The sequence below is a fragment of the Filicampus tigris genome, chromosome 10, assembly GCF_054856515.1.
Source record: "Filicampus tigris isolate MCC_2025a chromosome 10, RoL_Ftig_1.0, whole genome shotgun sequence".
Taxonomy (NCBI): domain Eukaryota; kingdom Metazoa; phylum Chordata; class Actinopteri; order Syngnathiformes; family Syngnathidae; genus Filicampus; species Filicampus tigris.
Genome location: NC_141226.1, coordinates 7,954,853 through 7,967,500, shown reverse-complemented (window position 1 = coordinate 7,967,500; position 12,648 = coordinate 7,954,853). Strand labels below are relative to the sequence as shown.

The 12,648-nt window shown below is 47.0% G+C and overlaps 1 protein-coding gene and 1 long non-coding RNA gene across 2 annotated transcripts in view; both read right to left on the bottom strand.

Annotated features, from left to right (window-relative positions):
• LOC147140627 (protocadherin-8-like) overlaps positions 1-3,383 on the bottom strand; it is a 4,129-nt gene extending 746 nt beyond the window's left edge. Inside the window, exons 1-3 of the mRNA XM_086044245.1 lie at positions 782-3,383; positions 343-568; positions 1-54 (exon numbers count right to left, since the gene is read on the bottom strand). The exon at positions 1-54 is cut by the window's left edge and continues 746 nt beyond it. Coding sequence (XP_085900371.1) covers positions 1-54; positions 343-568; positions 782-3,211 — 2,710 coding nt within the window. The 5' untranslated portion in view covers positions 3,212-3,383. The remainder of the gene's footprint in view (positions 55-342; positions 569-781) is intronic.
• Positions 3,384-12,007: 8,624 nt separating this feature from the next.
• On the bottom strand, positions 12,008-12,443 carry LOC147140626 (uncharacterized). Its single transcript, XR_015088285.1, has 2 exons — positions 12,246-12,443; positions 12,008-12,160 (listed from the first exon to the last, which is right to left on the bottom strand). It is a non-coding gene; the product is annotated as an uncharacterized LOC147140626 (long non-coding RNA).
• Between the last annotated feature and the right edge of the window lie 205 nt (positions 12,444-12,648).

The window sequence follows — 12,648 nt, the reverse complement described above, 5'->3', positions numbered from 1 at the left end:
AGCAGCGATCGGAGTGACCCAGAACCTTACACTCACTGGTGCATGCCCACAATGCTTCAAAAAAAAAGAAAGAAAGAAAACGAGTTAGATTCTTATGCAAATTATGATGATGAAGTCAAGACAACAAGGAATGAATCTTTTAACTGTTGACAATTCACTCCTTTGTCAATTAAGCAAATCGACGTGAACAACCAATGGGGGTGATAAGATGTAATGCACTAGCGTAACGTGTATGTGGTGTTTTTGTGATGCCGATGTTTGTTTGTATTCATGCAGCTGAGACGAATGTCTGCTCAGGGAGACATAAAGGGAACCCTTGAACCTTGTCCCTCCCCTTCTTACCATTGTGGCCGCCCATCGGGGGAACAGATGCGGCATCTTTCTTCAAGCCAGTGTCTCCGCTCACATCACTGTCACTGTCATTGAAGTCACTGTCCCCTTTGCCACTGTCTTTGCCACTGAAAGCAGGATCCCTGGCAGAGATGGTGGTGTAAGAGTTGCCCTTCCAGATGGTGATTGGCCTCACAGCCTCCTTTCCACTGCCATAGCCAGGCAACGTTGAGTAGCCCTGCAAAGGAAATAGAAAGGAGAGTTAAGATGGGCAAAATCCACGCATCCATTCCCCATCCTCACTCGGGTCGCGGGTGAGCTGGAGCCTATCCCGGTGAATCCTTGGGCACATTCGCGCTCAAATTGGAAGGACAATTTAAAGTTCAATAAGAATATGTGCAGTGATCAATTGTGATTTCCCTCCACTAAATTCCCCAAAAGGCGCACTGACCTCATGTTTATTCCCTCCGGGTTTGCTGTTGGTGTCTGAGTCGTAAACGCAGGGGACCTCGCTGCCGTCCTCTGAGGCCGAGCACATGTCGCTGCCGCCGGCGTGGGCCTGGCTGCTGTACGAGTGGCCCTCAAAGCCCGCTGCCCCCTGGGTCGCGTGCATGGGGAGAAGCGGGTTTCCGGCCACGTGCTTCCTGCCCCGCTCCAGCGCGCCTTTCTCCCCGTAAGAGTCGCTGTCCTCTCCACTCTTGTCCCCTCTGTGGCGGTTGCAGGTGGTAGCGATGAGGATGATGGCGAGCAGCAGGAGGGTGCAGCTCCCCGCCAAGACGACGATGATGACCACGGACACGTCCCACTGTGTGGACGCGACGCCCCCGCCGCCTGCCTGGTACACGGTGCGGTCGCTCGGCGGGGAGCCGGCGACGATGAGGAAGTGCAGCGTGGCGGTGGAGGTGAGAGAGGGCCTGCCATTGTCGCTCACCGTCACGGTAACGCTCAAGGTGTCGTCCACGTCGTGGCTGAGCATCCGGTTGAGGTAGAGGTCCCCCGTGACTTTGTTGACGGAGAAAACGGAGGGTTCACTGGTGGCCAGCCCGAAGGAGAGCTCTGAGTTGACGCCCTCGTCTGCGTCCCGGGCCTCCACCCGCGCGATGACGTAGCCGCTCGGCGAGTCCCGGGGCAGGAGGACCTCAGCCGAGCCGTTGTTGAGCACCGGGTGGGTGATGGCCGGCGCGTTGTCGTTCTGGTCCACGACCCTCAGGAAAACGTTCGCGCTTCCAGAGAGAGGCGGGGAGCCGCCATCGCTGGCTGTGATCCGGAGCTCCAGTTGCTTCATCACCTCGTAGTTGAAGCTCCGCAACGCGTAAAGAGAGCCGCTGGCAGGGTCCAGCGACACAAATGTGGAAATAGGGGAGCCCGTGAAGTAAGTGTCCGCTAGTTTGTAGGTGACCTTCCCGTTTGGCCCCATGTCCATGTCCCTCGCCACCACGGTGGCGACGTAGGCACCAGGCGCATTGTTCTCCACCACAGCCACCTCGTACACGGGCTTGCTGAACACCGGAGCGTTGTCGTTCTCGTCCGTGAGCCGGATGGTGTACTGAGTGATGGTTCTGAAGGGAGGGGAGCCCAAGTCCTCGGCCACCACCGTGAGGTTATATTCGGGGATTTTCTCACGGTCTAACGGGCTGGTGCTCACGATCATGAAGCTGTCCTCGTAGGCTTGCTGCAGTCGGAAGTGATCGTGTCCGTAGAGGGTGCAGTGCACTTGCCCATTGGCTCCGGAATCTCTGTCCGAGGTACTGACCAGAGCCACAAAACTCTCCCTCGCCGCTGCCTCGGTGATGTAGGCTATCCCTGCAGTGATGGATGTCATGGGCGTGATGGAGATCTCCGGCGCATTGTCGTTAACGTCCTGCACCTGAACAACGATTTTGCAGATGGCCGGGCTGGGGTTCGGACCCAAGTCGGCGGCCTGGACGTCAAACTCATACGTGTTCTTACTTTCAAAGTCGATGGGGCTTTCCAGGGTTAGCCTGCCGCTTTTTCTGTCCACTTTGAAGAGTTGGCGGATCTCTAAGGGCACCTGGTTCCCGAAGCCGTACACCACCTCGCCGTTCATCCCTTCGTCTGGGTCCTCTGCATTCAGGTCCAGCAGCAGGGTACCCACTGGGGCGTCTTCCGGCAAGTCCACGGAGAAGCTGTTGCGGTCAAAAACGGGGCTATTGTCATTGTAATCTTTCACCTTGATGTTGACGCGCGTAGTCCCCGAGCGGGACGGATTCCCGCCATCCATAGCGACCAGTTCCAGCGCGTAAGAAGCCTGAGTCTCCCGGTCCAACTCTTTCATGAGCACCAGCTCTGCATATTTAACCCCATCAGCCCTGCTCAGCACGTCAATCGAAAAGTGGCTGTTAACGGAGATCTGATAGCTCTGAATGTAGTTCACCCCAACGTCCTCATCCACGGCAAAGTCCAGTGGGATGCGCGTCCCCACGGCGGTGTTTTCAGAGATGTCCATAGTTGACTCTTTGCGAGGGAACGCCGGGGAGTTGTCATTGATATCCTTGACCTCCACCTCGACGTGGATGAGCTTGAACTGCTCCTTGGAGAAACTTACCACGTCGAAAGAGATGAGGCATTGAAGGGTGTGTTTGCAGATGCGCTCCCTGTCTATCCTCTCCCCGATGCTCAGCTGCCCGTCGCTCTCCCGCAGACGGATGAAAGAGGAGTTGAACTGTTTCATCATCCTGAAACTGGACCGGGAGCCTGCGGAGGAATGCGCCGAGGCGGAGGAGATGTCCTTGGCCAAGTTACCGATCACTGTGCCCGGGGCGTCTTCCTCGAAGGTCTGGTACTTCACCGTCTTTGCCTTTGTGACAACTGCCAGGCTCGTCAAAGAGAGTAAAAACAACAGCCACCTCGATTCCCTCATTTTTGCACCTACAGCAATGTCAGCAAAATGTCAGTGCCCAACTAGTATTGAGAAAAGAAAAAAAACAAAAAGTCCCGCAAAACACCTTCACACTTAAAATAAGAGTATTAAATGCTCCATGTGTCTGTCTGTGCGTACTGGATGCGCTCCTCTCTCTCCCCTGTGGGTGTGCAGCTCTCGGCGCAAAGAGAGCTGCAGTCTCTGCAAAAGGGTTTATACGGGCAGGCATGCAAATGAGCCTCAGTGTGGCCAATCCGGGCTACGACGGGGAGGGGGAGTTGGGGAGGGGAGGCAGGAGGATGGGGGGACGGGGGGCGGGGGGGGGGGGGGGGGGTAACTTCTGAAAGACCTCTAAAACCATAAAGAGATTCCTAGACTGTCGAAAATCTTGGCATCCAATATGTGGGCTAAAATTCGCGGCATGATTTAGTATGTGCTATAGTTTCCATCGCTTGTTTATGTTCCCCAGGCTGTTAAATGAGTCTGGGGTGCAGAGAGGCGCAGTGTCCCTGAGCTAGAGGACAAAACATTTGAATAAGGAGGATGCCATCCATCCGCAGATTTATGTTTTTTAAATTGTTGCATCCTCACGCACGTGTCTCAAACTGGGCAGTGGCACCCTTCTGAAGCGGAAAGATAACAGGACATGGTTTGCCTCTTTCAATGCTTAATCCAAAATGCATTCTTGATTGATGCTGACACAGAGCTGTGGAAAAGCAGATATCCACAGGAATGTAGTGTAACTGGTGGTACTATCATCATTTTATTGCTGGTTTTATTCCTATTAATAAATTACAGAAATTTGCACTGCTGCCTATTAACGTAATCCCGCCCCCCACCCCAGTGGGTTGTAATCCAGTAATTGTTTGCCTATCAGATCCAATCTGAAGCGAGCAACACCCAAAAAAACATCTACTTAAACGTTGATCTGATTCTAATTTGAGATCAGATGACGGGATGTCTTGTGCGCCAGAGAGGGATTTTTTTTTTAATTAAAGCCGCTGTAAAATGCGACTCTACTTGGCCTCGCCTGCAGGAACACGTAGCAGGAGCAGGTGAAAACACGCGCACATGCACGCACACGGCCACAGACTTTCACTAACGCGTTACAAATGGGATTTGGCCATCAACGCAGGAGGAGATTTATCAGGATTTCAATGGTGAGATTATATCAAAGGCATATGAAGCCCTCGTTAGTAGTCGGGCTATAATGGCATGGCGGGGGCTCCCTTTGCAGCCGTCCACTCTGCCATTGTGGCCCCCGAGCCGGTCTGTGGGGACCCTAACCCCCGCTGCCTCCACGCAGAGCTCAGCCTAACAGCGGCATAATGAGGCAAAGCCACATGCATCCTTTGTCCCACTTGCCTCCATCCCCACAGCCTCAGACACGACTCCTTTCATTACAGCGAGATGGGAGATGAATTGCTCTGGACGTGAGGCTCCCACCTATTAAAATATATTTAGAGAGCGACTGGGGCCCCGTCACGGCTCTTTAGGACATTTTCTCATTCTCTTCGTCCGCAACCCCCCCCCCCCTGTTCCCCGCCTCCCCCCTCATCCTAACCCTTTTCTCTCCCTCCTCCCATCTCACGCACACATCCCCCTTATGCAGGAGCAACACTTGCCCTGCAGTAGAAGTTAATATCACTTGGCATGTTCTATAAAGAACCCATCTGCCACACAAAGTCAAATAGGAGACACCTGAATAGACATAAAGATGCATTTTGCGTAGTTTTGCACCTGTAACACTTTACGTGCACGACGCTGTGCTTAAGTCTCAGACCGTATAAGATTGTGGTGATATTTGAGCCATTTAGAAGCCAATTGAAAAGGAGGAAATGTCGGTGAGTCCTTTCGATACTCTGCCTGCTTTATGACCTTAGTTTCCAAATTAAGGCTCCATATTTCCTTTTTTTTAACTTTGTCAAAACTGCTGTAAAAGGTCATTTAAAAAGTTTCACTCAAGAACAAAAAAAAACAAGCATCAATTGATGCTTTTATTTATGGTTGGATACTTTTATACGAGTCACTAGGGTAAGCTTGACAGTTTTTCTCAAGAGCATGACGAGGCCCCTCGCGTTGATCTCACATCGGTTTAGTATTTCGCATGCTTCCTCTCACTTCTTTTTGTATGCAAGGCGGCGCACATGGAAGCCCGCGCATTCCAACTCTCACACTCAGCAGAGAGCCAAGGAGCAATCAGATGCAAATTAGCACCATGTTGCATCGGGGATTATACGATGTGCATGTGCGGGTGCATGTGCATCCCTGAAAAAAAAAAAAAAAGAAGCAAAATCGCAGAAAAAAGCAGTCATTTGAAGGACACCCAGCTTGGAAAGAAACCCCAGTCACGTGGTCGCCGTGTCGCTCTGGTCCGTCTGCACGCGAGTTGCACAATAGTAGAATTAGAAAGCGTCTTCAAATCCCATCCATTCTTCACGGGACGTATTAGCATTTCTTTAACATAAATAAATACATCTTTTGAGAATCCCCTCCTCTCCTCATCGCTCTCTTTTCTCCACCATTGTGTTCCCATTTGCTTCAGTGATTGGAGGGTATTTTGGGGCTGGGAGGCTGCTCGGTCGACCCCTGCTTCTTGTCGGGGGCTTAACTCTTTGAGATGGAAATAGACGATTTGGCCTCTTTTGTCCACCACATAAGCGGTGCAAGGAGAGATCGAGTGGAGGGGCCTGGGTGGGTTGTGACAGCAACGAGCGGATGGGGGTTGAAATCATCGATCTCAACTCCCCACGCACCCCCACTCTCGGCTAACCTTTGCTTAACTCGCGTGCCATCACAAGCAGCTCACTCCTAATTGGTTCCCGGCACTAATTATCCAATTATCGCCTCACCAGAGAACCGCACTCCGAGGCTTGTGTGTGAGTGGCGGGACTATAATGGGCTCATCCTCAAGTAGAGATGGAAATGATTAGTAGTGAATGCAGCGCTAAGTGTCGCTGACCTGAGCAGAAAGAAGTCTTTAAAGAGAGGACAACACTTCACTTAACCGGACAGAAGCACCCGCCGTGGTCTCAAACTCTTAAGGAAATTGAAAACGTGACAAAGTGGTGCGCGGATCAATCAGAGATTTGCGTGTGCGTGCCTGTGTGTGCGTGCGTACGTGTGTTCCTTGTAATTGTGGCTGAATGGGTACAGACATGACGTCATAGACATTTCCAAAGGGACATATCCAAAGTGGCAGTAGAGTCTTCTTTGTAATCACAATTAAGAGGTGGTAAAAATACTCACTCACTCCAGATCACTAGATTAATCTCAAAAGAATATTGTGGTTAGCGTGCCTGGCTCATAGTGCCGCGATTCTGGGTTGGAATCTATTTCGTCCTTCCTATGTGGAGTTCACATGTTCTTCCTGCCCTAAGTGGTTGTGTGGGGTTCTCATGCAAATGATAGGCAGGGGTGGGAAGTAACAAACTACAAATACTTTGTTGCTGAACTTAGAAGGAAATCAACCCAAACATTTTTTTTTTAAAGAATATGTTCCCAGCAGGCCCACTAGTTGAAACACGGCATTCTGATTAATATTTGGTTTGTGAAATATGAGTTAAGCAGCAAAATCCACCCCATTTTAGCCATCTCCGGGGGCAGGCCATTTTGTCACTTCTGTCAACTAAAAATGACATCACACACCCTCAGGGCTCAGATAACGACAAATCATAGCTAAGCTTCAGAAAACAGGTGAGCCGTGATTGGTCGTTAGCTGAGCCCTAGGCAACTGTGATGTCATTTTCAGTCGTCAGAAGTGACAAAATGGCCGCCCCCTGAGATGAGCAGGGCTAGGTGCAGCATGGTGAAGGATTTGTCCAATATTAGAATCAGGCTGGTAATTAGTGACTCTAGATGGATGGCTTTATATTAGCCAATATGTTAGCCACATGTTGATCAGACTGTAATTGCACTACACATTTATGGTCATCACACACAAACACCTAAATGTCCTTACACATAAGCAGTCATATAACAATCAATAGTAAGGGAAGAAAGAAAACTATTTGTGTCTTATGTAACAACACACACCAACAGGCCTACACATAAGTGCACGCATACAACTTTGTCTAGAGGAATTGAATGTGGCTTTGAGGGATATTTGACAGAGGTAGAAGTCCTTGTGACCAAGGATGTCTCCAGGCCGGACGACCTGGTCCTTGAAGTCATAAACCAACATTTTTGATTAGACTCATTTGACAGGACAACATATACATGAGGGTTGCATCTTCGACAGCGCCTTTTTCTCACTTCGCCTCCACGGGTGTAAGTGTCCGCAAGGTAAGGAAAGAAGCCCAGATCTGACCTTGTCTGATTCCTGCATTTCAGAGATTGAAAGAAATAGATGAGCAAATTCAATCAACTTGTGTGAGTCTTGATTTACATTGGATGCCTTCTTAAAAGATCAAACGAACACGCATTGGAAACCAGTTGTTTTTTTTGTGAACTAATAAGTTACATCCCAAGTGAGTGACCTGCTGAAATTTCCAACAATGGCATGGAAGAAAGCTTGACGTTCTGACAACGTGTCACTGACTAACTCAAGCTTACATACTGAAAGACCTCAGATCATGCCCAGCACTGTGTGACAAAATGAAGGCACAAGGCAAAACTGACAACGACCCAGAGACAGTCACAACAGTGACAACAAGTGCAATGTTTTGAACTTGCACCCCGGATGAGGAGAGAATGTTGTTGTGATAAACGGTATAGAGCTGTGTCAAAGGAACATCAAGTATGATTTTTATGTGTATGGGGAACAGGACACTTGAAGAGGAAAGTCAACCCAAACAAATTTTTTTCAAGAATATGTTCTATGCAGGCCCACTAGTTGAAACAAGGCAATGTGATGAATATGAAATATGAGTTAAGCAGAAAAATCCACCTGTTTTTAGCCATCTCAGGGTGCGGCCATTTTGTCACTTCTGACGACTGAAAATGACATCACAGTTGCCTAGGGCTCAGATAATGACCAATCACGGCTCACCTGTTTTCTGAAGCTGAGCTATGATTGGTCGTTATCTGAGCCCTAAGGATGTCATTTTCCAAATGGCCATACCCAGAGATGGCTAAAAACGGGTGGATTTTGCTGCTTAACTCATATTTTCATATTCATTTCATATCCACAAACACAATATTAATCAGAATGCCGGGTTTCAACTAGTGAGCCTGCATAGAACATATTCTTAGAAAAAAAGATTTGGGTTGACTTCCGCTTTAAATATTAGTCAACTTCTGAAATCAATATTTAGGATTCCATGGACGGTAAGCATGTTTGTCTTTAACAAAACACGACCAGCTCTATTACTATATAGGTACTGATTGCCTTACCGTTTGAACCGACTGAGTTCAGAAAGTAGCAAAACTCTACGTTGTCGTTGGCCTCTTTGTTATGTCACCCTCCTACCCTGCTACATTAGTATAAAGTGAGATTGAAATATTTTCTCTTATAACAACTGCAACAACTGGTGTTCCCACATTGTTTAAGTCTGTAACTGTCAGCAAGTGGACTTGCGTAAACACATGGAAACAAAACACCCACCTGGCTTCAGCTCAACTTGGACTCTAATGTAGAGACAAGCGCTGTCAAAAATGGATTACTTCTTCTAAGGTCTGCAATAACTTTACACTCGCTAAATTTTGATAGCGATTTACGCGTAATGACTGCATCACGCATCATTTGGAAGCCTGCCTGCTGTGAATCGAGCAGCGGCATGGATTGGCACCAGAATGCCACCATCTTGATAATGTTCACTTTAACTTCAACATTTATTCTCCTTTTTATTCTTAGTTAACTCCTGCTCCTATCCATCACCTTGGAGCCCATCTGTTGCTGATTGCTGCAACGCTTTGAATACATTCCTTTCGATTAACAAAACGGTTAACACCTCATGAATACAGCCTTTTACACCCTTGCACAGATTGAGGGGAAACTTTAGGGCCGGTGCAGTAACTAGTGCAAAGAAATCTGTCGGCGGACACTCCCTCTTCTCTTCCACTTCATTGCCGGTATTGTGCACGGGAGCGCGCAATCTGTGCGGCCGTCTACGCCCGGCCCCGCCAGCTTTCTAATGACTTTCCGATAGTGATTTAAAGGCTGGCACGGCTCCGTCCCAGCGCATCTCAAAAAAACTCCCCCCGCCTCCCCTCTCCTGATTCCCTTTCACTGCTTTTGAATCTGTTGTCCTTTTGTTTGGGTCTGTTTCCCCTAACCGGTATTCTGGGGAGGTCAGGAGCACACCATAAAGATTCACACATCAGGCTGAAATAAAGGCTTCGTGTTGGTGTTACATGCGTCCAACTTTCCATTCCCAAGTCTGCATGCTAAGTTGAGGATAAAACAGAGCAAGTTTACTTTAAGGAAAGTAACGGAGAGTTTGGGGGTTGAGGGTGTGCGTGGGTGGGTGGTTTTGCACCTGATGGTTGCAGGGAGCCAGATTGCGGTAGGCATTTGGACGAACAGATGGGGGGGTTGACTTAAGAAGAGCATTAAGGGAGGGGTGGCAGACGTTTGGATATCAGTCATGTGAAGTTATGTGTCCAATTCTTGCTTTTGCGGTCCTTTGTGTACATTTAAAAAATACACGTCAACACACTAATGGGGCTAAGTAGTCAATCAATAGAGAGCATTAAATGTATAAGAGAAGCCTGGGAGTAATTTGTGTTTTGGCTGATATGCGTCAGTCTTATGTTTTATTTGTGAGAATATGTGTGGGTCTATTCATTTCATGCCGGATTTATTATTCATTACAGCCCATGTGCATTACAGATACTATACTATTCTGGGTTTATTGCACCCACTGTACCCACAGCTGAAAGAGAGAAGTAATGGATCAATCTTTCATTTCTGAACAAACTAATGTTGCAATTTTCCCTGTTAATGAGGCATTTGAGGCCAATATTAAATTCATCATTCATTTTCTGTGCCAGTTAAGGAAAAGGACAGTCTGTTTTCTTCTGGCAAAAAATGCATTCTGTATACTGAGGTTTGCCCTGCTTTGAACAATTCTTTTCTGCGTGAATAACTTTCGTTGCTACGGACGGATTTACCACAACAACAAAAAGGCAACACAAAGAAATCATTTAAGAAAATGAAGCGAAGGATCTGTGGTCGCCAGAGCAATTTTACAGTATCAGACCAGTTCATTCATTTACTGAACTGCAGCTGTACCATGTGCTCATTTGTAGGAGGTACACACTGTAGCAAAGTTACTTCTGCTGAATTTAGCATTTTAAGTGCGTGATCATGGACATTTTGTTTGTCGCATTCTTTATTCAGTGAGTTGTTTTGCTACTTGGAGACGTAGAATGAGAGGACAACAAAAGCACTGTTTTATTTTTGATAATATTGTGAGTTACAACCGAGAACGTTTGAAGGCATTTGTGTTTTGGAATAAATTGTGTTACACACTATCCTGCTGTTTATAGTCCCACTATATTTGGAATTCATGCAGAATTTTTTTTTTCGTCATAACACCGGGAGGCAAAACTCTAATTAAAATGTGGTGTAGCATACTGAATACAACCAAACTAAACATTGCTATAGTAAAGGTAATTCCAGCTATCAAGAGTATGTTGCACTGCCTGTATTTATGGGGTGAGACACTTACCGGTATTTGGTCAAGTGGACGGCCATCCCCACTTGTCTACATGAACGAAGATCACTGTTTGACGATCCAGCTATGTTGCGTGTCCACACAGGTCGCCAGTTAATCACAGGGCTCTCACATGGGAAAATTTAGAGTGTTACAATTACCTTACGTGCATGTTTTCCGACTGTGGAAGAAAAACCTACACAAACACTAATTCACCTACACCGCCCATTTTGAAGATAATATGCATGTATAAAATAGTATGTTGAGATAAGATTGGGATCTGCCTGTGAGAGCCTCACAGTGATAAACTCCCAAAGGATGGTAAGCCAAACCGCAAGCTACTCCACAAATAAAGTGATCCTGTGCTGCTGAAAATTCCTTGAAAAGGACATATTTTGTGTATTCCAGAGGCAAACTTGTCAATGAGTCAACTCGTCAAATGCATTTAAGTGCAATACGTTTTAGCGATGCTTTCGTGGATAACAAATGAAAATAAGCCAAGATAAACACAACCTTTTGAGCAAAGTCAAAGCCTATATGAACCAAACACAAATATGTGTATGACTGCTAGAAAGTAGAGCCATGATTCACAATGGAGGCACTTTATGTTACTCAGCTATGTCCTCGGAATCTTGTATTTCTTCTTCTGTTTAGTACTCTACTGTAATCCCTGCACCCAAAAAAAAAAAAAAAAAAATCCTGACTAAATGGCTAAACACGGGTGAATTTTGCTGCTTAACTCAAATTCCACAAACACAATATTAATCAGAATGCTTTGTTTCAACTAGTGAGCCTGCAAAGAACATATTCTTGGAAAAAAAAGAAGGTTGGGCTGACTTCCTGTTTAAAGTGTAGATTTATTGCTTGTTAACTCACATGTACCAAAGCCACTTGACACAAATTATGAAGCCATCAAAAGTGCTTTGGCACATGGGCCCAGACACCTGTCATTCAAAGACAAGCCTTTAGAGTTTTTTAAAAGAAAAGAAAAGATTATCCCAAGATCTGCCCATCTTGTTGAAGAGAGGCAAACATAGTCTCCCACTAATTACGACAACTCCATTCATCTTAATGGTGAGTTGTATTTTTAACCATGTTGTTTCAATTCCGCGCCGTCTAAATATATCTGTAGGTGTTGTTACGTTACAGCTCCAAAGGTGATAAGGACCCAGGTGCAGAGAGGAGAGAGAATAAGAGATAATGGTGATGATGAGATGTTTATTATTAAAACGAACTTAGGAGGTGCTGGAGGGAATGGGTTCTTGTCAGGGAGGGAATCCAAGTGCCGTGTGCAGGTTGGCAGGAAGACAGGTTCAAGGCAGGCTTGTGGGGAGTGAAGACAGAGAGCTGGCTGAAGATGAAAAATGCAGACAAGAGGGATTACAATAAAGAATTCAAAGAAAGTTCCAATTAAGCGGTTGGACGTACAAACTCACCATAGTTTGACGATCCCCCTGCGCGTTCTAGTCCGAGACCAGCAAGAAAGGCTGATTAGTTGACGAGGTGCAGCTGCTGAGTTGTTTCAGCGCACCTGTGTCAGAATCATACACAGTCACACAGGGAAGGAGACAGAGTTCAGGATGAAGAGACAGACAAACTGGCAAAACCAGTCTGTGGTGCAATAATTGGTTGGAAACCACTGAGGCATAGAACAGAAGGAAGCTACTGTAAGTCCTGACCTCAGATTGTGTGACATAACCTCCAGAGTGGCCCCAGCCTTAAAATACTGCTGACCTGAAACAGTTAAGGAGAACGAAATTCCTCCTGGCTGATGTGCAAGTCCGATTTGCAACTATAGGAAACGCTTAGTTGAGATTCTTGCTGCCAGCCAGTTTTTAA